General features: G+C 46.3%; 1 protein-coding gene across 19 annotated transcripts in view; it reads right to left on the bottom strand.

Annotated features, from left to right (window-relative positions):
- KALRN (kalirin RhoGEF kinase) overlaps positions 1 to 24,567 on the bottom strand; it is a 646,553-nt gene that overhangs the window by 44,881 nt on the left and 577,105 nt on the right. For all 19 annotated transcript variants that reach the window (XM_060298164.1, XM_030858647.2, XM_060298165.1 and 16 more), the window contains 10 exons: positions 15,937 to 16,067; positions 11,413 to 11,479; positions 9,446 to 9,549; positions 9,208 to 9,277; positions 8,798 to 8,884; positions 7,870 to 7,962; positions 7,064 to 7,114; positions 6,115 to 6,192; positions 2,600 to 2,785; positions 2,057 to 2,228 (listed from right to left, as the gene is read on the bottom strand). In XM_060298164.1, coding sequence (XP_060154147.1) covers positions 2,057 to 2,228; positions 2,600 to 2,785; positions 6,115 to 6,192; positions 7,064 to 7,114; positions 7,870 to 7,962; positions 8,798 to 8,884; positions 9,208 to 9,277; positions 9,446 to 9,549; positions 11,413 to 11,479; positions 15,937 to 16,067 — 1,039 coding nt within the window. The remainder of the gene's footprint in view (positions 1 to 2,056; positions 2,229 to 2,599; positions 2,786 to 6,114; positions 6,193 to 7,063; positions 7,115 to 7,869; positions 7,963 to 8,797; positions 8,885 to 9,207; positions 9,278 to 9,445; positions 9,550 to 11,412; positions 11,480 to 15,936; positions 16,068 to 24,567) is intronic.

Raw genomic sequence — 24,567 nt, 5'->3', positions numbered from 1 at the left:
AGCTGTGAAGCAGGCCGTAGCAAACTGATCCGATGAATCATTACCCATCTCATGGAAGTGGGGTATTGATTATACGCAATCACTGCGCTAAAGTGTTTGAAAATAGTATGTCTTCTTAACTAAGCTGCAAGAAAGTCTGTGCTCTTCGAGGGCCTCCGTCTGCATGACTTAGGTCTTGGGACCAGGAAAGCTGTGCATCTTCAGGTAGGGTTTGCATCTGGCTGAGGGATACGGTGTCTTATACCTGGTCCTGTGTTTTTGCTTTGTTTGCTGGGGAACTCATAGACAAATGTGTGCCCTACCACTAGCAACTATACTGCAGTTTTGGAGTTAGAGCCTAATTTTAAGTTATACAAGTTATACAGTTCTGGGTTCCAGTTCTTGTTTTAGCACCTACTGTTTTTGTGACTTTGGACCGGTTTCTTAACCTCCCTGAGCCTCCTTTTCCTCACCTGAAAAATACAGGATGATATTACTTAGCTTTCCACACTGATGTGAGGATTAAGTGTGGTAACACATGTGAAATGCTTTGCATCGTGCCTCGCACAGAGAAAGGACTCCATATATGGGAGCCATTATTGTTACTCAATCATTTCCGGTTTCAACTTATCGTCCTACCTTATTTTTTTTTTGTTCTGAATTGATGAACTTAAAAACCTCATTCCAGCTTAGAATCTATCAGAAATTCCCAATAGAGTCAATTTAATGAATGTATTTTATACATGCACATGTTTTTGCTTAAAATTATTTTATCCATAGAAGCATTAATTCAATGTTGTATACTCAAAAACTGTGAACTATATACAGCTTTCATTACTATCCCTCAGGACTGGGCTGGTGTTTAATTTTAGACTCTTTAGAATGAGAAAGAACCCTAGAGATCACTTAGTTTAGTTTTTTTCACCAAACTGTTCTACAGTCGGGGGACCTGGGGCACGGCCCCCAAATACTCTCCGTGTAAGTGTGTAACTGCTTTGAAGTCTCGTGTTCTAGCTTAAAAAGGCAAGGCATTCTGCTCCATAATCTCTTTTGACTTGTTTTAAAAGAAACACAACTGTGTTAAATCCCTTACCATGGAGTACAGTTGATACCTGGTAATCTTACAAGGCTCTCTAGTGTTATCTGGAGATACCCTGGGGTTTGGCAGACCAACTCAAATTCCCCTTTGCTCCCAACAGAGGTGATTGCTAACTCTAAATTTCAGTAATACCTTGAAACTTCCCAGAACAAACTGTCAATTACGCAGAGAATGACGCTCTCTCTGGGAGGTGGGCCATGTTTTCCTGCTTCAGTGCTGCAGAATAGGTCTTTCACAAAAAGAGCCCACTGAGGCCCAGAGAAACATCGTGACTTGCGCAAGGTCCATCCCCACAGCACTGAGTTCCGTGATAACACCCAGCAAGTGTCCTATTTGCGTCATTTGAAAAGAGACCAGATTCTAGATTAGAAAAGGTGACACACCCAAGGGTGGACATGTATGTGTAAACATGGGAGCACATATGGCCATACAGTACTCCTTCAGGTCCACAGAGAGCTTCATTCTCTGTGTAATTGATAGTTTGTTTTGGGAAGTTTCAAGGTATTACTGAAATTTAGAGTTAGCAATCACCTCTGTTGGGAGCAGAGAGGGGATTTGAGCTGATCTGCCAAACTGCCAGTTATCTCTAGATAGCACTGGAGAACCTCTGAGATTACCAGCCATTAGCTACTAAACGGAAAAATACACGTCATTGATAGTTGGCCCCTGAGACAAAGAGGATGTGCCCATTTCAGACTTTTGCCCCAATTACTACCAGCTGGTAATGGTGGCACAAGGCACATCCTCTATGTCAAGGTTGCAAGAGATTATTTCTTCTTTTGGAAAGATGGCCTTCTTTATCATGCCCCATCTGCCCACTTGTGCATTCGGGTTCAGAAAAATTCTACACGAAGTGTTTCTGAAAACTACAAAGTTGGAATGCATATAAATGTGATCGGGGCTCATAACTCACCAGGAGGTTCAGAGGTGTGGGGTCCCCTGAAAATGGCCCGGCAAGAAGCCAGACCCGGCACTCACCATTTAAGAAGTCTCGCTGTGTTTCTAAGACTTGATTGATGTCCTGCACCCAGGCCTGCTGGATATCAGCGTTGGCGGCTTGCAGGATGACCCTCTCCGAAGTCTCCCTGTTCATGAGTGCAAACTTGCAGGGGTCACTGTCCACGTTCTCCTCCAGGACCAAGTAATTCATCTGGAAGAAACCAAGGTGATCCTTTCCATACTAAGCAGTTTTAAAAAATCAACAACATATTACAGTTCCTCAAAGTTTTTATTTCAGGAAATGTTTCCAAAATTGTGCCCTGAATCTAACAGCTTAAATACTTTGGTTTCTGTCTTTGAGTGAACGACATGATCTTGGAGAACCTGCAGGATCATGTTAGAGACTGGCACCGAGCCTGTCACTTTTTCTCACAGATAATCAACCTTCAATCCCGAAGGTTACTAGGCCGAAAGACCTTCAACGTTCTGGATCCTTACTCTTGCCAGTGTCTCTGTCTTAGGGAAGTGGCTCCCCCAGTGTGACTCTTCTTTGCCCCTTCTCATCCCCACGTGCATCCTCACCTTGATGCTCCTTTTGAACATGTAGCCTGGGGTGAGGGATCCCTTCCTGAGCAGTTCACTGAAGATGACAATTTGCTCAAAGAGGAACACGCGCCTCTCCTTGGTCCGCGACTGCATGCCGGCATCCAGCTCAATCACGTAGAACGTATCCTGCTGCAGCAGCTTGCCCTGAGCGGTCAGGGTGCCCTGACGGAAAGAAGGACTGCGGTGAAGTAAGTGAGAGACAGGGAGATGACCACAACCCTCTAGGTCACAGAACCTCCCTCTGTGGGGACATGGACAACAGACCTGACAGCAAAAGCCTCAGGCTCTAGTAAGAGACTGAATCAGGGCCCACCCAGACATCGAGGGCAGACTGTGGCCACCTTCCCGTTCACACAGGGCCCCGGAGGGAAGGGAAAGGAGGCTACGGAACCACTAAGAAGCAGCTCCAGGAAAACACCAGAAGGAAGGTAAAATTATTAGCTAAAAAGATGTTTGGGAATGATGCTGGCCCCTCTTGTTTTTTTATTAAAAGGAGAACAGAAAGTAGATGATGCTGGAGCTGGAAGTGGCCTTTCTGTCCTCGGAGCTCTGAGAGGTGTGCCTGCCCGGCCCTTGCAGCCAGGACCTGGGGTGCTAGCCATGAACCTAGAACCAACCTGGGGCCAAGGGAAGTGATGGAGGCCGGACCACAAAAAGAAATCAGATGAGTCAGGCTCCTCTCTTCTATTATTTCAGGATGGGGAAATTCTGAGGTCTTAGTCTCCGGCTCCAGATCAGCAGGCACAGTTGAGATACTATTGACAGGTGTCTATATTTCAATGCCTCCAGTTGCCAGATCACTTGACACTCAGGGTAGGAGGTGGAGCCTATCTGGTTCGCCAGTTCTAACCAGATTTTCAGAAACACTGTCACATCTTCAAAGGGAATATGGCCTAACCCGACAAGTCTTCACGGATGCTATTGCTTTTTCTACTGTTCTGCAACAAGAAGACACTGGCATCTGAGATAGTGGCCAGAGGGCCTCCTCTGAACTGTACTTTCAGGTGACAACTTTTGCTCTTTAGCGCAAATGTGGGCTATTTTCTGTATGTGACGCCTTGTTCCAAACATTACCCAACACACAGGTCATTTTCCTTTCATGTTCCTGAGAAACGCCTGCCCTCTGCTTGGATGTGGTTCCTTACTGTCCAGGTCAGCAGCCAAACAGGCTTATGTCTACCCTGGTCCAAAGTTAATATTAAGCCAGTGACCAGCCCTAAAAGCTCTATTAATATTACATAAGAGCCTGACCCATGAGTTATAGCCCTGTCAATGCCAAAGGGAAAGCTAGAGGATTTAAAAGGGAGAGAATCTAAGGGAAGGGGCTAACTTCTCCCTGACCCAAAGCCACGGACTTCAGAAGGAATGGAAGTACGTTCATGGTCCTTCCCAATTAGCTGAAGGAATGAATGCAAAGCATATTCTCTAGGGCTTGATGAAAAAAGGAGATGGTGGTGCTTGATTTAAAAGAGAAAATAATTCCACCCTCCTGTGTGTGGCCTTCTGTGGACACACGACCATGCACAACACAGTTCCTGTGAAGTCTGACTTGGGTCAGAAGGTACATCAGATGCTGCTCCTCCTGTCAGTGGCCAGTTCCTCCAGAGACCAAGAGAAAGCCAAGTCAGACTCCTGCTCAGAAAAACACAGGGACATCAAGGATGAAGAGCAAAAGGAATTACTTCTGTTCAGAACAGGCTCAGATCTGGCATAATTCCAAGGGAACAGGTACAGCGTCATCTAGCATGGCTAAAGAAACACTGTGTGAGAACTCGGGGTGAATTTCTGCTGCATGATCCTGCTTCTCCAATGCCTCATGCCTACTGTGGAGAACAAGAACCTGTGAAAAAATGAACAGCAGAAAGGACCCTCCACATCGTTCCTGGTCACAACAAATCAATGGGAATCAGACAGGGACACCAGGATGGGTGGCAAGGGCCAAAAGGACAGAAGAATTTGGCTCAAGACCATCATGAATCCAACTCACTAACCCAAACCTGAATATAGCATTTCCTAACTTTACTCGTATACCAGTCTGCCTTATGTCTATTTTATTCTAGTTTAGCCAGAGGAAAAAAATGAATAATGAAATCTTGCAGGATTACTGGGAAACAGGATTAGAAGATCCACATCTTTCTCTAAGGGGCTCAACAACTAAGCACCAGTCAATAACTGCATCAGTTCCAGTTTTATCGTATTAATATTTAAAACAGATTATGTTTAGTTAGAAGTGTGGATATAAATTAATAACAGCCACTTATTAAATTTAAACCAGGAAAGTCAATTTGCTCTTCTAAGGTTCACTGTTATGGGTTGAATTGAATCCCCTCTCCAATTTGGATGTTGAAGTCTTAACCCTCAGCACCTCAGAATGCGACCTTATCAAAAGACAGAGCCTTTACAAAGGGAATCAAGTTAAAGAGAGGTCATTATGGTGAGCCTTAATCAAACATGATCGGTGTCTTTATAAAAAGGGAAAATTTGAACACAGAGATATGTACAGAAGGAAGGCGATGTGAAAATACAGGAAGAATGCCATGTGAACATGAAGACGGCCATCTATAAGCCAAGGAGGGAGGCCTGGACAGACCCTTTCCTCACAGCACTCAGAAGGAACCACCCTTGCCTACACTTTGATCTCGGACTTCTAACTTCTGGAAATGTGAGATGATAACATTTCTGTTGTTCCAGCCACCCAGCCTGTGGTACTTTGTTAGGGCAGCCCTAGCACACTAGCATATTTGTTGAAATCCAAACCCTGGGTACGTCTAGCTGTTTCTCCCAAGACTTGATTCTTCTTGTCAAAGAACAGAAATGTGCACTGTGATGTTTTAGAGCTTTAAACATTCATTTAGCTAAAAAGCCAGCCACTGTGTAGACCCGTTTACTAGAACCACCCTCTCCGAAAAAAAGTGTTCCATTTTCCCTCTGGTTCTACTCTCATCACGTAGTCCTGTTCTCCCTCACATTCCCGGCATTTCTCAAGCAAGCAAGAAAAGGGAAGGGGTCATCGGCACGTCCATAGCTATAAAGAATCTGGGGTCTTTCCAAGCCCCTTGCAATCCTGACTGCAGCTTGGTCGACTTCCTCTGGCTGCCCTATCACTGGAGGTCCTAAACAGGTGCATCTTCCAGGCCTGTGATCTGGAGGGGCCTGGGCACAAGGGCAAACGCGGTGAGTGAGAGAGGCAGAGAACACGCGCACAGGACTTCAAAGGGAAGCCTGGGCTCCTGCTGCCCTGAAGGGAGAGGGCTAAGCCTTTTTTTTTTTTTCTTTGCAGTACGCGGGCCTCTCACTGCTGCGGCCTCTCCCGTTGCGGAGCACAGGCTCTGGACGCGCAGGCTCAGCGGCCATGGCTCACGGGCCCAGCCGCTCCGCGGCACGTGGGATCTTCCCCGACCGGGGCACGAACCCGTGTCCCCTGCATCGGCAGGCGGACTCTCAACCACTGCGCCACCAGGGAAGCCCAAGAAGCCTTCTTAAGGGCTCACCTCAAAGCCCTGCAGGCGCCCCAGATTCATCATGTCGTTGCAGCGTTTTGGAACAAGGCACATTAACTCCACTGCTTTCTGTGGGAAAGAACAACAGCAGTCAGGGCGGGGAGCAGCAGTGGGGAAGGGGGCTCGGCGGTTCCATGCTGGAAGCCAGGGGCCTCCTGGGGGCTCCCTGATCCTAGGAAAGGACACTGGTCCCTGCTGTCCACTTCAGAGGAGGGAGGGCTTTCCTGTTCTAAGCTGGGGGCTGTTGGTCATCCGTGCAGGGGCTCCACGTGAATCAGTGAGCACACGCGGGGAGGATGCTACCAGCCCATCCTTTTCCGAACCTTCCCACTTCCGTTTATCCATTTGCTTTCCTTCTTGCATTTTCTTTTTTCTCTTTGTTGCTCCCCGGCTGCCGAAGCAACAGCTTAGCCTCGCTTGTGAAATACTAGAGGTTTTAACCTAAAATAACCTGCCAGAATGGTCTGTAACCTCCCTGGCTTAAAATAATCCCCATGGTGACATTGTCTCTAAGGACTTCACTTAGGGAGTAATCCTCGGGGACGGGGGAGGGAGTGAAAATGGAATAATTTCTATGTCAGCCTCAAACAGTACCTGGATTCATGGATAAAGCTGCACGATGAAACACCCAATCTCTGCAGGATGTTAGAGGGTTAAAATACCACCCTTTCCCACCACATGTCACTGGGAGCTACGAGGAGAACACGAGCAGGGCTAAGCTCTGGTCTGGCCCTGGACCGGATTCTCAAAAAACGTTCAACGTGCTCCTTAATACTCGCCACTACACCTCCTGCCAGGCAGCTGTTTGCAAGGGGCTCTTTGCTGTCTGAGAGGAGCCAGCCTGGACTCCCCATCCTCCAGGGCCAATCTTTCCCCTTTAGGGGCAGACATCCAATAACTGTCCCATAAGAGCCACCAGCATTACAAGCAGAAAACTCACCTCGATATCAGAACACTCCAAACCAGCCTTCTCACTGTATCTCAGGAAGTCCTAGCAAGTGGGGGAAGCAGGGAGAGTGAAACCAGTTAGGAAAAGAAGGCCCTATAAAAAACGTAGCATCGTAAAAACCAAGATGACACCCAGGAGACTTTCCTTCCCCACAGAGATGGCAACGCTTTGTAGTCGCTGAGATATGAAGCTGGGAGTCATGGTGGATGTAATCACACAGAGAAAACCCCCGGAATATTCAAAGATTCAGAGCTATGGGAAAAGGGCGGCAGGGGTGAAGGGGAGAGAAAGTGTGTGAATAGGGACAAAAGGGGAATGATGACAAGGAGGAAAGGGACAAAGGACTGTCAAATCTCTCATTTGCTTCATATTTCTGTAAGACAAGTCAAACTACATGATTTTAAAAAGTAAAAAAATGATCAAATTTTAGGTTTTACTCATCTAGGGTTCCTAGGGCTTTGCCCTTCCTTTTCTTTCTCTGTGTGTTCTACTCTGATTTTATGCTCTTATTATTTTTTAGTTTTTAAAGGTACCAAGCCAGTCAGTGATGGCAACAACGTAAGAAAGTGATTTGGAAAAAAGAAAATCAAATAACCACCAACCTTAAGGAAGGAACAACAGGCATGCAATTTATGCAGGGGCAAAGCTGACACAAATAACCAGCCGGTAAAAGGTAAAAACCCACACATGCCCCCAACTAGTGTGGTGGAGACAGAACCTCGAGCTGACCTGCTCCCTAACTCAGAGCCTGATGAAGACCCTGCTCTGGCCCTGGGCGGGGCTCACAGCCCTCTTACCTTGAGGAGCAGCTGATACTTTGTGATTCTCTGAATGGGCTTGATAAGGAAGTCGCTAAGTGTCAGCCTTTCATTTATCTCCTGTTTCACCTCCTGGAACACAAGGGAGCTACATCAGGGGAAAAGGAACCAAAGGATTGGGGTGCTCTGGACAGGGGTTCAAAGGCAAGGATGGCAGGTCTTCATGTTTGCCAATAAAGGTTTAGAATCTTCAAACCACGCAACGGGTAGAATTGCCTACACAATAGCTCATTTTGTTATTAACGACAAAGCACATCTCACCATCACCTTCTTACCTATCAAGCTCTGTCACACCCAGTCCCAGGGACAAGCTGGCAGGGGTGTTCTGTTCTCTCTCCCACTCCACGGCCAAGTCAGAAATGAAGGGCTTCCCCTGGGACACCACAAGCCTACGGGCTGGGCCCTCAACTCAGATCTGCAAACACTCAGGCAAGGGCTCTTTCCAGGTGATGGTGTTGCCTCTCCTCCAGCACAATAAACGCCTCCAGGGTGCGGCAGCACACACACTTTAGGTGCTTGCCGGGCCTCGGGGAACGGGACAGAGGCTACGTACAAGGTGCTGTGAGCCCCTTGTTGAGGGTCCTCAGCAAGCAGCCTCCAGGGCCCGGTGAGGAAGAGCGTGGGCGCAGTGGGCTCCGGGGTCACGGAAGGGGGACTGGAGCTTCTGCAGCGGGCTCTGCGTTACAGAGTCGTTCTGCCGACGGGGTCTCTAGAAGAGGAGAGGAGCTAACGAGAACTTAGCCAAGAAGCTAACGGCTCTGTTGAGGCAGCCCTCCCTGTCCTGAGGGATGGACAGTGCCGTGAGGGGGCCACGCACGGACGGATGACGGCCGGTGTTTGTGAATGGGGTGGTCCCGGCCTGAGCGTCTTGCCCACACTGTGGTTCAGCCAGGCCCGAGCAGCTTACCTCAAAGTAGGCGTCGTACTCGGCGACGATGTACTCGGAGCGCGGCTTATTCTGGCAGTACCACACGTAGATGTGCAGCTTCCGCTCCTGCAAAGGCAGAGGGAAAGGCGCTCAGGCAGCTGTGCCTCGCGCTCCATCTCAGAGTGCTAAGCTGGTCTAGGGGCGGAGGGACAAAGGACAAAGATGTGGCCCATGTTCTGGGGCCGCACCAAAGAGGCTAAAATATCAAGGACAGAGGAGAAAAACACAGTGGGCAAGAGCCCATCTTCCAAACTGCCAGGAAAGAGAGAAAAGACCCCAACAGCTCAGAGAGGGATGAGGAGGGAGAGCAGAGGAGGGAAGGGACAGTAAAATGCATGCAAATGCGCATGGTGGGAGGGGGAGCGGAGGGGCCGCAGGGCAACACTCACATATTTAATAAAGAGCTGTGCCAGTCTGTCTTGCTCCTGGATACATTTTTCCAGTTCACCCAGGAAAACACTATAAAAGGATGGAGAGAAGAGAAGGAAGGCACATTCTTCAGAACTGTATCATTTCTCAGTGGTGAGATGAATGACACAAGACTCTCCCCAAACCCCACCCCAGGGGGAGGACAGGAGAGTCCTGGATTCCAAGACCCCCTGATCCTCAGGGCAACGTAGCACTTACTCCTTATGCCAATCATAAATCTGGTGAATATTTCCAAACACGATTTTATCCTTTCCTCGCATGTCCTCAGGGACACCCTTTTCTTCTATCCTCTTCATGAAGCCCTGCGGGGCGGAGGCAACGGTGAGTAAAGCGTTTTCACGAGGAGGCTTTCTGGGCCAAGCCCCACCCTGCAGCCCTGTGGAAGCCCCCAGTGCGTGTGAGGAGGCGGCCAAGGGCTTCTGTGGTTTCTCCACACTCAACCAGGACTTCACCCTTGTGCAGAGGGACAGACAAAACTTCTGTGAAGTTCTGGGTCCCTTTCTTTGTCTCCAGCCCCCGTAAGAAAGCAGGACAAAGAAGAAACAGTTGCCTGTTCTTCTCCCATCTCCCAATCCAATTAATTACGTCTTTAAAGGCTTAAAACTAGATGTGTTTGACCTAGAAATAAGTCTTAATAGGTGAATACTTTCGATTCTGTAAAGTGCTATCATATATAATCTTATCGCAGTTTTAAAATCAGGTTCTGAGGTTGTACCAGCACTTATCCCCATCGAAAGATGAGAAAGCCAGTGCATGGGGAATTATGGGATTTGTCTAAGTCACACCACTGATGTCTGACTTCCCTGGACCTCAGTCTGCAGATTCCCAAGCCTTCCACTTCCAGGCTGGACTGCTTATGGAGGCTGCTACAACTCTAGCTGCCCCCATCCCACCTTGGAACAGAGGATAACTTTCCCCAAGTTAGAATTCAAGTCTTCTATCTGCCAGGTTAGTCTGTGTATCCAAGGTTCAGGACAGGTAAATACGAACCCCTAAATCAGCAGACTGCATAGGATGGGGGCTTACAGACCCAATGTAAGGAACCAGCAGGTGATTCAGATATCAGGCATTCACTTTTTAGACTTCACATCCTGTCGTTTAAGATGATTAACAGCAGGGCTCTAGGGCATCTAAATTATCCATTTAGTTTCTTAGACTTTTTCCTCCAAGTGTCTAAATCCCCCTAAAGTAAACCCCTATGGAGAGAGCTGTTCTATTTACTATCAAGTTGACTTTTAACTGTGGACCTGCCAATCTCGCCTTATTGGTGGTTTTTTCTTTGTCCTCTTGGTAGCAAACTAGGGAAACATGGAAGCCCCAAGGTTTCACTAAGAGTGACCTGCTTGACTTGCTTAGTGCCCATGCTGGCTCATAACTGTGAAGAATATGTCTGTATATTCTTATATTTATGGTTTTATATATATATATATATTTATTTATTTATTTATAACTAGTATATATATTGGTTAGATACCAATGAAAAGCTCTGGAGACAATAACTTGGTCACCTAAAACAAGGTGAAATGGATTCAGGTCTAACTAAGAGGCTGCAACATTTGGGGCCCTACCCTCCTCTAAATCTCTTATAATATTTCAAGGGGAAAAGAAAAAAACTTACCTACATATTCTATTTGATCTACTACCATTTTTAGTTTCATCTCTACAAATACCCAGGGAGAGTAAAATACATACTGTCAAGTTAAATCACCATGGGGCCAGGACTTCCCTGGTGGCACGGTGGTTAAGAATCCTCCTGTCAATGCAGGGGACATGGGTTCGATCCCTGGTCCAGGAAGATCCCACATGCCGCGGAGCAACTAAGCCCGTGTGCCACAACTACTGAGCCTGTGCTCTGGAGCCCACAAGCCACAACTACCGAGCCCACAAGCCACAACTACTGAAGCCCGCGCGCCTAGAGCCCGTGCTCTACAACAAGAGAAGCCACCGCAATGAGAAGCCCGCGCACCGCAACGAAGAGCAGCCCCCGCTCGCCGCAACTAGAGAAAGCCCGCGCGCAGCAACGAAGACCCAATGCAGCCAAAAAGTAAATAAAAATAAATAAATTAAAAAATAAACAAAACAAAACAGAACACCACAGGGCCCAGGTAGGGTCCAATATGCCACTGGCTGGGTGACCACAGACCCGCCCTGAGCCATGTACTCACCTCTACCACAATCCCCAGATCCTTCACATAGTCTTTCTCTGTCTGTACCAGTTCATTCAGGACAAACCTGAGCAGGAGATTAAGAACAGTGAGGGTTCCTCTTCACTGTGAAGCAAGAAATCTTCACACTGAAGTTCACAGGAAAGTTACTTTGGCGTCTCTATGACAAGACCACCCAAACCCACGCTGGGCACCCTGGGGGAGGTGCTGGCTGGTGCCCTCTGGATGAGAGGCCCCCGCTGCTCAGGAGCTGAGGGCAGCGGGGCTGAGAAGGCTTTCCCAGATGGCAGCAACAGCCAGAAGAACAATGCTCACAACCCAGCATCTGTCTTCCTATTCCTTATGCTTCCTCCTCCCTCACCTACAACTGAATAGTTGTACAGACACAAGGCAGAAGGAATAACAGTCACTTGGGCAAAACTGAGTTACGAAAGCTTCGAAGCCAAGGGATCAGCAGGAGGCTTTTCCTCCTTCGTGTCAGCTCTGTTCTTTGCTTAACAAGAAGAGAAAGACATCTGTCTGATAAGCAACCTTTGGGCCTCAGAGACACTGTCATCAAGTGAAGTGTTTGAGATACAGAAGCTACAATCATTCAGGTAGGCGTCCATGGTAACTGGCCTGCAAAAATCCCCCGTCCAGGCCAGAAAGATTCCCTAATCACCCCTTTCAGTGTGGCCACATCCCCATCCCCACCCGATGCGGGATTTAATCACTACGAGGACATTTACTTTCTTGGTTTCTTTCTTGTTAATGATTTCTTCCTCTTAGAACATTTGCTTTTGTGCCAGTTGCTTCATCTGGCTTTCCTCAAGCTTATGAGAAGGTAAGTACTATAAGCTCTGGTTTATGTAGATGGAAATACTGAGGCAGTATCGCCCAAGATGACAATGTGAGAAGCAGAGCTGGGATTTGAACCCAGTTGTACAAGAGTCCAAAGACTCTGCTCTTTCACTGTCGCCCGCTGCCTGGTTAAACGACTCAGACTGGCTCTCTGGAGTCCCTGAGGCGTCAAACCCAAACACTTCTTTCTTCCTGTCCAGACAGTAAAGAGCTGGACATAAAACACGTATGGCTGTGCACAGGGGCAGGGTAGGTGTACGCAGCTTAATGGAGTCTGATTTGTATTATCTAAGTTTGAAAGAGTTTAGCCTGGAGCCATACAACTGCATTTTTGACCCGAGTGGCAGAAGGGGTCAAGCTCTAGGATGTCAAAGAGGGGCCCCAGCCCAACGGTAGTAGCCGTTCTGAACCCAGGAAGCAATTCCTCTGAAATTCTTGTCCATACAGCACAGAGAAGCCACCGAATCCCCGGGCCTAGAGCCTCAGGGCGATGGGGAACACAGGCTTCTTTATCAGCATGCCCAGCACTTCCAACCAGCTCCCTCTCTCTGATACACACAATTATGTGTTTCAGGCCACAGGAAGGAACTGGCAACGCCAAATAAAAGCATTTAAATGTATCTTTAGCATGGTCCGAGTTACCACTTGGAAGAAGGTGGTAGAAGAAAAACCACAGGAAAGTTAGAGTGGGAATTTGGGGCTAGAAGGGCCTTCTGGAGATGAAGTCCAGTTCTCTGCCTCTGGGTGGTATTTCTGTGCTAAGCTACCTGCTGACATTGAAGTGTGTCCTGGGCTTTCCAGCCTCTAGGGAAGAGGATTAGACTAGGTGCTGCCAGTGGACCTAGCATCTCCTCCCTTGAAGAGCTGATGAAAAACACTTGGAGAGATAATGACACATTAAAAGACATTCTGAAAAGGTACATAAAAGATTTATGCTACATGCATCTCAAGGCAGTACACAATCAATTGTCAAATAAACTGAACTGACAATAAAGCAATTTTTTTCATGTTCAGTTCTTATGAGTAAAGGTTATTTACAAAGTAAATGCTATTCTTTGGTCCAACTAAACTTCTTCCAGCTACAGGTCAGACCTACTTCTGACGTCTATCCTTCACAATGGTAGGGAATGGCTGGTCTTCCGCAGAAAAATCTCTTACAGCCTTTGCACTGGCTGTTGCTTGTGTTGAGAATACGTTTCCTCCATGGCTACAGGCTAGTTCCTTACCTGCTTCTGGTCTTTGCGCAGACCGCTTTGGTCAGAACCATTTAAAGCCGCAACGTGGCCTCATCCATACTCCCGATCTCCCTTACTCTTTTTTCTTTTCTTCCAGCTTCTAACATACTACATGATTTATTTTACATTTTGTTTATTGTATGATTTCTCCCATTAGAATGTAAACGTGTCACGAGAGCATGGACTTTTCTTTTGTCGTTATTGTTTGTTTTATTCACTGCTGTGTACGCCAAGCACTTGGTACATAACAGGTGCTCAACAAATATTTGTTGAATAAATGAGTGGCTAAAACTTGAAGACAATTGAGTCCATTCTTGGCTTTTTTCTTCTCCTGGACAAATAACTGTCTGTTTACACCTTCTCTCCATGGAGCTCTCATTAAACCTTTTGAGGGCTTACTGGATTGAGTCTCAATTCTCTATCCCCCCCAGCCTCCAGCTTCACATCCTCTCTTTCATCATGACCATAAAGTATAGCAGAATAAGGACAATATACAGTAAAAGGAATGACTCATTCTAATGCCTGGATTTTTGGGACACTGCAGGATGTGAAAATATGTGGAGGAGGGCGAGAGAGTGAGAAGAGGGGGAAGAAATGAATGAATTGGGTAAAAGAAGCAACAAACCTTTGCCTGTTGGAGCAAAATTAGACAATATCATGTCTGGAAGCAAGACAATGACTTAAATGACTGTTCATAGGCCCTATTACAAGAGTAGAGATAAGCTTTGCCAAGGAACACCTGTCACCTTAAAGGTTACCTCCCTAATATAAGCTTTCACCTTCCTGATATAAGTTTTGCTTTGGCTTGACAAGACTGGAACATCAGCTCCAACCCTGCCTCATCTATGTAAAAACTGAAAAGCTAAGGAGAAGCAGCTTTGTACAAGTCCTAAGAAACTTCCCTTTGGGGATGGTATTTCTTTACCCCATTCTATTCCTGGGGTTCCCCCTGAGCACCCATAAAGTTAAGGGGGTAAATATGGAACCAGAGCACTTACATGACACTTGCTCATTTCCATTAGGAGGTGACAGCCCTGCTCTGGGGCCAGGCCCTAGCTATGATGTTTCCTTGGTAACAGTTATAAATGGTCACTTCGTCTATCTGCAGGCAACAGAAGGACCTGGCCTCCTTTATTTTTGCTAATCTTCATGTCTATGACCAGGCTAAAGGAGTGACTAGTTTGGGGCAGAAGGGCAGGCTAATTAGCAACAGGGCGGGACCTTTTCCGCCTGCCTATCCCATTCTCACTGTGCTTACCATCTCTCACACATCAAGCTACGTGCAAGACTCATTAGCAGCTCTGCGTGCAACACAGAGTGAAACCCTAAACAACAAAACAAGTTTTGGAGGGACTGTAGTTTTGCAGTAATGGTGTTGCTATCTTCTTGATCGAATCAAGTAATAGAAGATTGACTTCACATCACGGTAGATAACTCAAACCTTGCAAAACATATGGGTTCTTGTGAAATGGACTGCCAATGTGAATTGTATTTACCCCTAACCATTCTAAAAGTAAAGAGGTTCTCTTGGAACTCAGCCCACAGTGAAATAAGTCAGACAGAGAAAGACAAATACTGTATGATATCACTTGTATGTGGAATCTAAAAAATAAAAAAAAACTAGTGAATATAACAAAAAGGAAACAGACTCACAGATATAGAGAACAAACTAGTGGTTACCAGTGGGGAGAGGGAAGGGGGACGGGCAAGATAGTAGTAGGGGATTAAGAAGTACAAACTATTATGTGTAAAATAAATAAGCAAGGATATATTGTATAGCACAGGGAAATATAGCCAATATTTTATAATAACTATAAATGAAGTATAACGTTTAAAGTTTGTGAATCACTATGTTGTACACCTGTAACTTACGTAATATTGTACATCAACTGTATCTCAATTAAAAAAAATTGGGCTAACAAAACCCCCCCAAAAAACAAATATTACTCTATAAAATTTTTTTTTTAAATAAAAACCGCTGGAGAAGGGGTGGAGCTAGAACCCAGCATGGTAGCCCAACAGCTCCCTTTTCCTATACGTTACTTTCCTACATGTGGGGAAACGTTTCCTCAGATGAAACTCCGTCAGACTTTCTAACATGGAGTCTTTGATATGGAGCCACAGTAATGGTCCCATAGTTCCCTGACCTTTGTTGTTTTGTGTTTTATCAGCATGTTTTAAATTTCTAACAGACTTGGTTATAACCACACCATCAGTAATAGCCCTTATCTTACAGAAAATATTTCAGCTGAAAATCCTTAAAGTCAGTGCCAAACAGCCCGTTGTTGATCAAGGTCACACTGTATAGACCGGTCACCTTTACTTAGAACGAATGGCGCCAATGGAAACACAGTGTGGGGAATCCTTAATTCTCCCCAAACTGCACAGGACCCCGTCCCTTGTCCATTGCACACACGTGCACCAGGCTGGAGTCTGGGGAAGCACTTACATCCTGCCTCTCAGGGCCTTGGCTTTCTGTTCTTCTTCCAGGTTTCTAGGAGGTGTGGGTGGGGTCATGCCCTCATTCAGGCAGCCTGTGGGGTCTTTCAAGCTCCCCCGGTACGAGCCTCCTTCCAGACTCTGAAAAGAGAAGAATGAACAGCCTTAGAGAAGTGAACGTGGGAAAGTGGTCTGGAAGTCCTTGTGCCCCCCCAGCCCAGCCACAGCCAACTTGGTGGATTACTAACCAAGGCTGTCCTCACTGAACTTCAGTGAAGTACCAGGAGGCCAGAGACTCCCATCTTCCTGCAGCAGGGAGCCCAGAGCCGCCACCTTCTCAGGCAATTAGGATGTACTTGGTGTCAGGGGCCGCCAATTTCCCGAACATAATGAACACCGTCAAAGTGATTGATCTCTGGGTAAGAGCTCCAGAGGTAAAGCTAATCGTCGCAATTCTACACCAAACAAGCAATGAGGAAAGAAAATCCTCACTCGTAGGACCACCAAATGTGAATTGACAAGGGGAGGGCAGTGATAGGAGAATTTGTTCAGTAAAATCATGTTTGTTAAATCAGCTACGATTTTCTTTGAAGAGGCCAATGAGATGTAGACAAGAAGAGGTAAACAGACTTTAGCCTTTTCTAAAAACATCTTTGCTAAGATTATTTACCAAGGGCTTTCTTTCATTTATTAATCCTTTTCATCTCTTTTAATTAAGGTGCTGCAGGACGAAGAAACAAGTTAAAGGGGCACTTCCCTAGTGGCGCAGTGGTTAAGAATCCGCCCGCCAATGCAGGGGACACGGGTTTGAGCCCTGGGCCGGGAAGATGCCACATGCTGCGGAGCAACTAAGCCCACGTGCCACAACTACTGAGCCTGCGCTCTAGAGCCTGTGAGCCACAACTAGTGAGCCTGCACGCCACGACTACTGAAGCCCATGCGCTCTAGGACCTGTGCTTCACAACAAGAGAAGCCACCGTAATGAGAAGCCCGCGCACAGCAATGAAGAGTAGCCCCGGCTCGCCACAACTAAAGAAAGCCCGCGTGCTGCAACAAAGACCCAATGTACCCAAAAATAAATAAATAAAATAAATAAATTAAAAAAAAAAAAAAAGAAAGAAAAGAAACAAGTTAAAGGGATTAATATGTTACTCTCGAAAGAGCTAAGGGTAAAGGATTCTAATCCTAGATCTGCCAGTCCCTGGATGATTTTAAGGGAGACAGATAAAATTGTTCCATGCTTCAGTTTTTCTCCATTTTCAAGTTGGGTCTCTCCTTTCTACAGATTTTTAAGGAAAAGTCAGAGACAATAGGTGTACAACCCCTTGAAAAATTTAAAATGCTCTACAGTGGTGGGTTCCCCCACTGCCCCCATGGATGGAAGTATTAACAATAAGGATGCTAAACGATGGGGTCAATCTTAACAGTTTTATAAGTGCTGTAGAAGAAAGAGCACGCAGCTTAGCATTTCATTATGCAAACTGGCAGAAACCATGTGGATAAACAGTAAGACTGGAGACCAAGGTCACGGTGGGCAAATGGAAAACAAATATGGGAGAGTAATCCCAACTAGCCACACAAAACGACTGTCTCCTACAGCCACTGTCGTAGGAAAAGGAAAGGCTTTACTTTAGCCGTCTTTGAAAACATCAGCCCTAAGGTTAAAGTCACAAAGATCAAGAAGTGCCCCCAGGGCTTCCCTGGTGGCGCAGTGGTTGAGAGTCCGCCTGCCGATGCAGGGGACACGGGTTCGTGCCCCGGTCCGGGAAGATCCCACGTGCCGCGGAGCGGCTGGGCCCGTGAGCCATGGCCGCTGAGCCTGCACGTCCGGAGCCTGTGCTCCGCAACGGGAGAGGCCACGGCAGTGAGAGTCCCGCGTACCGCAAAAAAAAAAAAAAAAGAAGTGACCCCAAAGGTAGTAGGAACAAAAGGCTTCAGCATGGTCTCAAACAACCCACACTTGGAGTATCTGTCACAAACTCACTTAGCTGCTGTATTTCAACAGAGGCTGAATAGAGTGTAGGAAAAGCGCAGGTAAACAAAACAAAAAGCGAACGAGGTGACCAGTGGGGCCATTATATGAGAACAGGTGGGGATTACTAGAATTGGAGGCTGAAAAACTTAAAGCTGAGATGTCAACCTTCTTTCCCCTCACTCCATCCCCAAATCCAAGGCTTGTGCCAAGGGCCAAACATGAATTTGTTACCAACACTAGAAGCCAGCATTAAGAGGACAGGGTCTTCAAGCTCGAGAGAGAGAGCTGCTTTTAACTTGACATGAAGGTATCTCACAGAACAAGTAATCAACCATGGACGTTGTCATGCAGAGAAGCAGCCTAGGCTAAAAATATAGAAAGGTCAAGAAGAGTTTAGCTACATTTATGGATTCAGGATCTGTAACCAGTTATTAAGGAAATGAGTGTTTGGTGCCGAGGTCTGACAAGCCACCGGACAGACAGGCTTTCCAACGACATGTGACATGTCCCCTGGTGCCACCACCAGAGACAGGCTCCACAGGCAGATGGACCCAGCTGGTGACTGATCCAATTACATGCCTTTTACCTCCCCTCCCACTGTCCCCACTGTCCTGTTCTAGTCTTTGTTCCGTAGCTTGCTGGCTGGCAGGGTGCTGGCTGCAAGGCGTGGGAAACAGGCTTACACCTCTGCTACAAGGCCCTTCCGTGGACCATCCCTCTTGGCGTGGTCCACGCTCAACTCTTCTACAGAATGAAGGACATCTGAGGAGTCCAAAGTGTCACACAGGGAGATATGTTCCATCTCCTCTTGCCCGACCCGTTATACGAGCAAAGAAGCCCAAGTTATCTCTGGGGAAGGACTCTCTGGGATGCAGTTGAGGAAGGCAGAGGCAGCGAGAGAGGAAGTAGAGGGAAATATAGGGTCTGGCTAAGCTGTATGTTAGCTGCCTCAAATAATGGCATTGGCTATAAATACTTACAGTAATTCAAGAGTGATTCCTTCTGAGAACCTGGCTACCTGTGCTAGAGTTGGGATACGAGGTTCCAGCCAAGGGCAACTATGGGTGACCTGCAATTGTCTGTGCTGCTCCTTGGGGGACATGGGAAGTGATGGCTGGTTGATGAGCGGTGGGCTGTGCTGCCCAGGGAGGACTTCTGCACTGTCTGGCGCTCAGGGCCACAGCAGTCTCAGCAGACAAAGGAAAAGGTGTGCAAAGGAGGAAGCAACAAATGTTGCAAATGGGTGCTCCTATAGCTGGTGCCATGTCAGGGAACAGAGATGCAAATAGGATTCAAAAAAGAAGATTAATTATGGAGGAAGGCTACTGCCACAATAAAAATGAACACATTTCCTGTCAGCTCGATCTTGGACCACATACCCAGAAAATGCCCTTCCTCTGGTCTCCTATATGCACCCTTTCCACACCCCCTGAACAGCATTTATTACACAGTGTTATGACTGAGTTGTTTGTACTTAAGCAAATATTTATTGTGCTTCTACTATGTGCTGAATATTTACAAAGTGCTGGAGAAATGAAGATGGATAAGACGTGGTTGCCTGCCCACCAAAATCTAAGCTACAGTGGGCATTCTTCTAGGTAGGAGGGGTACTATGGGGAGGATGAAAAAAAGGAGCAGGCAGCTCTATGATGGGATAGGGAAGGTTGGGAAAGGCTTAATGGAAGAGGCAATGCTTGAACTGAGTACTGAGAAATGGAAAGGATTTCACTGGATACACCAATGGAAGGATGATCCAGGCAGGAGGAGCACTGTGACTAAAGGATCAAGTTGAGAAACTACACAGGGCAGCCTGGGAAGCTGAAGGCCACCTGGTATAGGTAGGATACAGAGTGTGAAGCAGGGGGAGAGGGGGATTAGCAAGTAACTGTGTGTTATGTGAGTTGGGGGGAGTGGGTACTAGGGAAAGAAGAAGTAGGGAGTGAAACAGACAATGCTGGAGAAGGATGCAGAGATCAGATCATCAGAAGCCTTGTGTGTAGCATATAATCTGCAAAAAACCCAAATCACTATGCTGAACACCTGAAACTAACACAAGATTGTAAATCAACCATATTTCAATTAAAAAGAAAAAGTAGAGACTTTACCTTCGAAGACCAACGATGGGAGAATTTTAAGCAGGAAAGTAACATGATTGGATTTAAGTTTTAGAAAGATCAGTCTTAATGCTCCTAAGAGCTTTTCATGACCTGGGAAAATGTATCTGATATGACAGTAAAAGGAAAACAGGACTTAAGTTTTATATACTCTATGACTAACTACATTATTTTAAAAATATCTAAATTTCAACACTGACTATGTCTAGATGATGATAGGATGAGATATAATTTGTGTTTAAACTCTTGTCATTTTTCCAATTTTTCCTGAATGAGCATATAATTGCTTTTATTACAGAAAAGAACTATTAAAAGTTTTTTTAAAAAGGAAGAACGAAAGAAAAGCAAGATCCCTCCAGCAGTCATGTGAAGAGACGTCAGGCTGAAATCAGGGAGGAAACGGTTGCAACAGTCCAGGCAGGAGAGGATTTTTGAGCATTGACCCTTGACTGTGAGCTCCATTAAGGAAGGTTCTGTGCTGGCAGGACTGGCACATAGTAGGACTCCGAGAATTTACTGAATGAAACTCAAAGAGTTTTATATGAAACTTTTATATGAAACCTCTCAGTCAAAGCTCATCTGATAAAACAACAGTCAAGGAGCTGATCCAGCACCACCTCCCACAACCAACCCCTTAGCTGTCCCACCCTTTTATACGAATTATAAATTATACTAATTTATACAAGTTAGCATGAAATCTCTTGACAAAAAGTATTAGATCTTAGTCATTCCCAGGCAACTTGGGGGTAAGGGTAGGGAAGACATTTTATAGTAGAAAAACTGAAATCTGGATTTTCCAGGCAAATGACATTACAGGTTTGTGACTTCGGGTTAAAATTTTTGTTGGATATCTAAGCTATTCCATTTTAACAAGCTCAGGAATCTTTTCCACAGAGGGATGCCAGAGGAACTCGGCTCCTGAAAGCATACATCTACATATTGGATATGATGAGGGGTCATTATTTCCTCCCGTCTGGACAATGAACTTCTGTTAACTCGACCTTTTACAGAGCAAGCTGATTCACCTAAAGGAGAGCAAAACACCCACAACAAATGCAGCCTTGCCCTAGCCACGTTCTGTGGCCCACAGGTTGACCTAGGGAGGTGAATGCTATCAAAGTAGGAGATCCAGAGGGCAGGAAGTCTTGCTGAAGCAGGTAGGACTAATTCTCAGGATGCCAGGCCAGCAGGCAGACTGAACAAGAGCTCAGTCCTGGCCAGTCCCTTCCCTAAAGATTTTCAGCCAAGGGTCTGCGAGTGCCGTCCTGAGCCCAGTAAACTACTGTGATGTGCCTGAGGACGGGAGCTCAGGGAGGAGGCTTTCTTTTTAGGGGCTTAAACGTTCACCTCAGGCAGGTGATGGAATCCTGGGCTGTTTAGAAACACACTAGATTCCCTTACGGCCAGGAATCTCTTGCTTCTCAAACTTGAGGAATAAAGCCAAATGACATAGATTGCTAAACTATTACCCTGCAACATTCACCCAACCAGGATCTACTGACTGACAAATACTGTGTCCCTGTGTTCAGGGTGTGACTATAGAAGATAAAGGATGACTGGTTCCCTTTCCCTGCTTCTTCACAATGCAAACGAGCTAAGAGCTAACATTTGTGGGATGCTCGCTTATCAGTTTACAAAGTGCATTCACACCTGACTCAGTCTTCAACATGACTCGCTTGAGATGAGATTCAGGTGGACAGAATCGTCGTTGATAAGTGAGATAAAAGAGAGGCCCAAGTAGATGAAGTAACTTGCCCAGGGCTACGCAATAAGTAGCAGGGACTGGACTAACATCTAGGTCTTCTGATTCCTTATACACTCAGCACCACCGCCGCCAGTCCCTACGTCTAGGAAAAACTTTATTAAAAATCACATGGGAAAAGCAGGGGGAGCCTTAGTCCTGGCTTAGAGTTAAAGACAATACCTTTAATACAAAACCCAGAACAAGTATTTGAGCTCTCTTTGGGGGGAGGCGGGTGGGCATGCTCTCTTGGCAAACAAAAGCACTGATTAAAGACAAAGGCTGGTAGGTGAGACCTCAGAAGTATCCATTAATGCCCAGAGGGACTCGCCAAAGGAGTTTCTGGGGGTCTTCGGGGTTTTATCTGCAGGTGAATGGGGAACCGCTGTCCTGGTTGCCTAACAGCAGCTTTCCAGCAGGAGAGATCACAACTGCTGGAGGCCACAGCCTTGGCACAGTCATGACCACGTGACCATACAGCACCAAGGGCAGCTTTGGGACTCAGGGACACAAGGGATCTTATGGCTTCTGGGTGGAGCCGGGGGGCCAAATGATTTCTTTTTTCTTTTTTTTTTTTTTTGCTGACAAAGCAAGAGACTTTATTGGAAAGGTGCACCCAGGCAGAGAGCAGCAGGGTAAGGGAACGGAGGAGAACTGCTCTGCCACGTGACTTGAAGTCTCAGGTTTTATGGTAATGGAATTAGTTTGCAGGTTGTTTCTGGCCAATCATTTTGACTCAGGGTCCTTCCTGGAAATGATTTCTAACTACAGCATTTAGTGCCATCACTTGAGCAACCAAAATAGAAATCAGAAAGAACCTAAGCCCTAGATATAAAAGTCCGAGTATGCCAGATGCCCCTGTAATATTTCCAGATTCTGTAAATTGGGAAGGACCATATTAGTTCTTCTTATACTGAGCTAATTTCCACCCACACGTTCTGCCCTCTGGAGCAACCAAGAGTGAGACCAGCCCTTCTTTTCCACAGCAGTGCTCAGTTATGAGAAGACAGCTCTCGTGTGTCTTCTCTCTCCTAACTTCTTCTCCCCATTCTTAACCCCAGTTTCTGCAACTCTCCATCAAATGACATGGACCACGTGGTATTGGTTTCCTCCTCCAGGGAGGGCCCTTCCACTGAGTTCAAGAGCATTTTAGAATGCCAAGTTCAGAACCCGATACACGACTCCACACAACTCATGACGGGCATGGTCTGAAGAGCTTTGAGTACAATGGGGCTATGACGCCCCTGGATCTGTACGTTGTACTTTCATTAACCCAGCCTACGACCACACTGGCTATTCTGGCAGCTGGAACACTCTTGCACTTACAGTTAAATAAAAACTCCAGAACTTTTACAGGCTCTAGATCTTATCCTCTTCTAAGCTAGAGAGCTCATGAGAAACAGGCATACCAGTCTCGGAGATGAAGACGTAACTCCGTATTCTCAAACGCAGCTGAGGAAACAACCAACTACTGGTGCTCCATCACTATCCCACAGTGGGTACGTATTGAGATGGGAGGAAAGAGAAAGTAGATGAAAGGAGAAAGGATAGAATTTTGGTTAGAAGATTCTGAGAAATCAGACTACTGCTCTTGCATTCCTTTCCATGACATACGCTTGGTTTTATATGTCTGGCCAAAGAAATCTCTATAATTCTGGGTTCACTGCAGGTCCTCAAGAAGTAGCTAGTGGTGGAAGAAAAAGCTGAAGCCCTTATTATGGTAAAATTGCCACCGAAAGGCCATTCATCCAACAGTCATTTGTAAAGAGCCTGTTACAGGGCCAATCAGCTCCAGCGTTATCCTACACTCCCTCTACTCCGGGACATTTGCTCTAATGTGACTTCTCAACACCTGACCCATGGATCACACAAACTAGAGGCCCATTGAGGTGCCCAACAACAGCAGTAGGTGAGCAGTAGCAGGAGGAAAATGGTAATCCAAAATATGAAAAACACAGACTTTTAGAAACAAGTGTTTACTGATGTAAACACTTCCCTGGGCTGGTCAGGGAAGCTCTTGTGGAGACATGAGATCTGAGTGGGACCTTGAGGGGCTGTTATACTTTAGACAAGCAAAAGTAAGAAGGACAACATTCTAGAGAATTGGGCTGGTTTGAACAGAAACCTGGGGGGAGGAAAACCAAATGCATGTTTGGGGACAGTGAAGAAAATAATTTAGCTGGAGCCGAGTTCATCGCCCGGAATAATACATGGATGTTGGGAAGGTAAGTTGGAGAATAGGCTGCAGAACATTAGACTACTAGGTAAGTGTGGACCTTATGGGCCAGGGTTTTCCAAACTTTGATTATATACTTCAATTAGTAAACACAATTTTGGTCATGCACTCCCCAAACATGTAATTTATTTATAAATTATATTTCTGTACTCCTGTATTACCCTTATGTACATAATAAAACATACACAAAACCATTTTAAAATGATGAGTTAAAGAGATTCTAATATTTTGTTCCAGCACCTCAAAAAACCATCTTGTGTACTTCGAGTCTCCCCCACATTGGAGACCATCGCCGTGTAGGCAAGAGGGAGACAGGGAGCCCTCACTGAGGAGGGAGCCAATCATGGGAGCCTGAGGCCGGAGGCAGATGGTGGGGAGAAGGATTAAGCAATGGCTACTCTGGGCATGAGGTCAGGGCCCATGCTCAGGTGGTGAAAGAGAAAATGCAAAAAAAAGGGATGATTTTTTTTTGTGTGTGTGGTATGCAGGCTTCTAACTGTTGTGGCCTCTCCCGTTGCGGAGCACAGGCTCCGGACGCGAGGGCTCAGCGGCCATGGCTCACGGGCCCAGCTGCT

Source organism: Globicephala melas, chromosome 4 (genome assembly GCF_963455315.2).
Source record: "Globicephala melas chromosome 4, mGloMel1.2, whole genome shotgun sequence".
Classification (NCBI taxonomy): domain Eukaryota; kingdom Metazoa; phylum Chordata; class Mammalia; order Artiodactyla; family Delphinidae; genus Globicephala; species Globicephala melas.
Note: the sequence above shows the minus strand (reverse complement) of the source record. Positions and strands in the feature narration are given on the sequence as shown.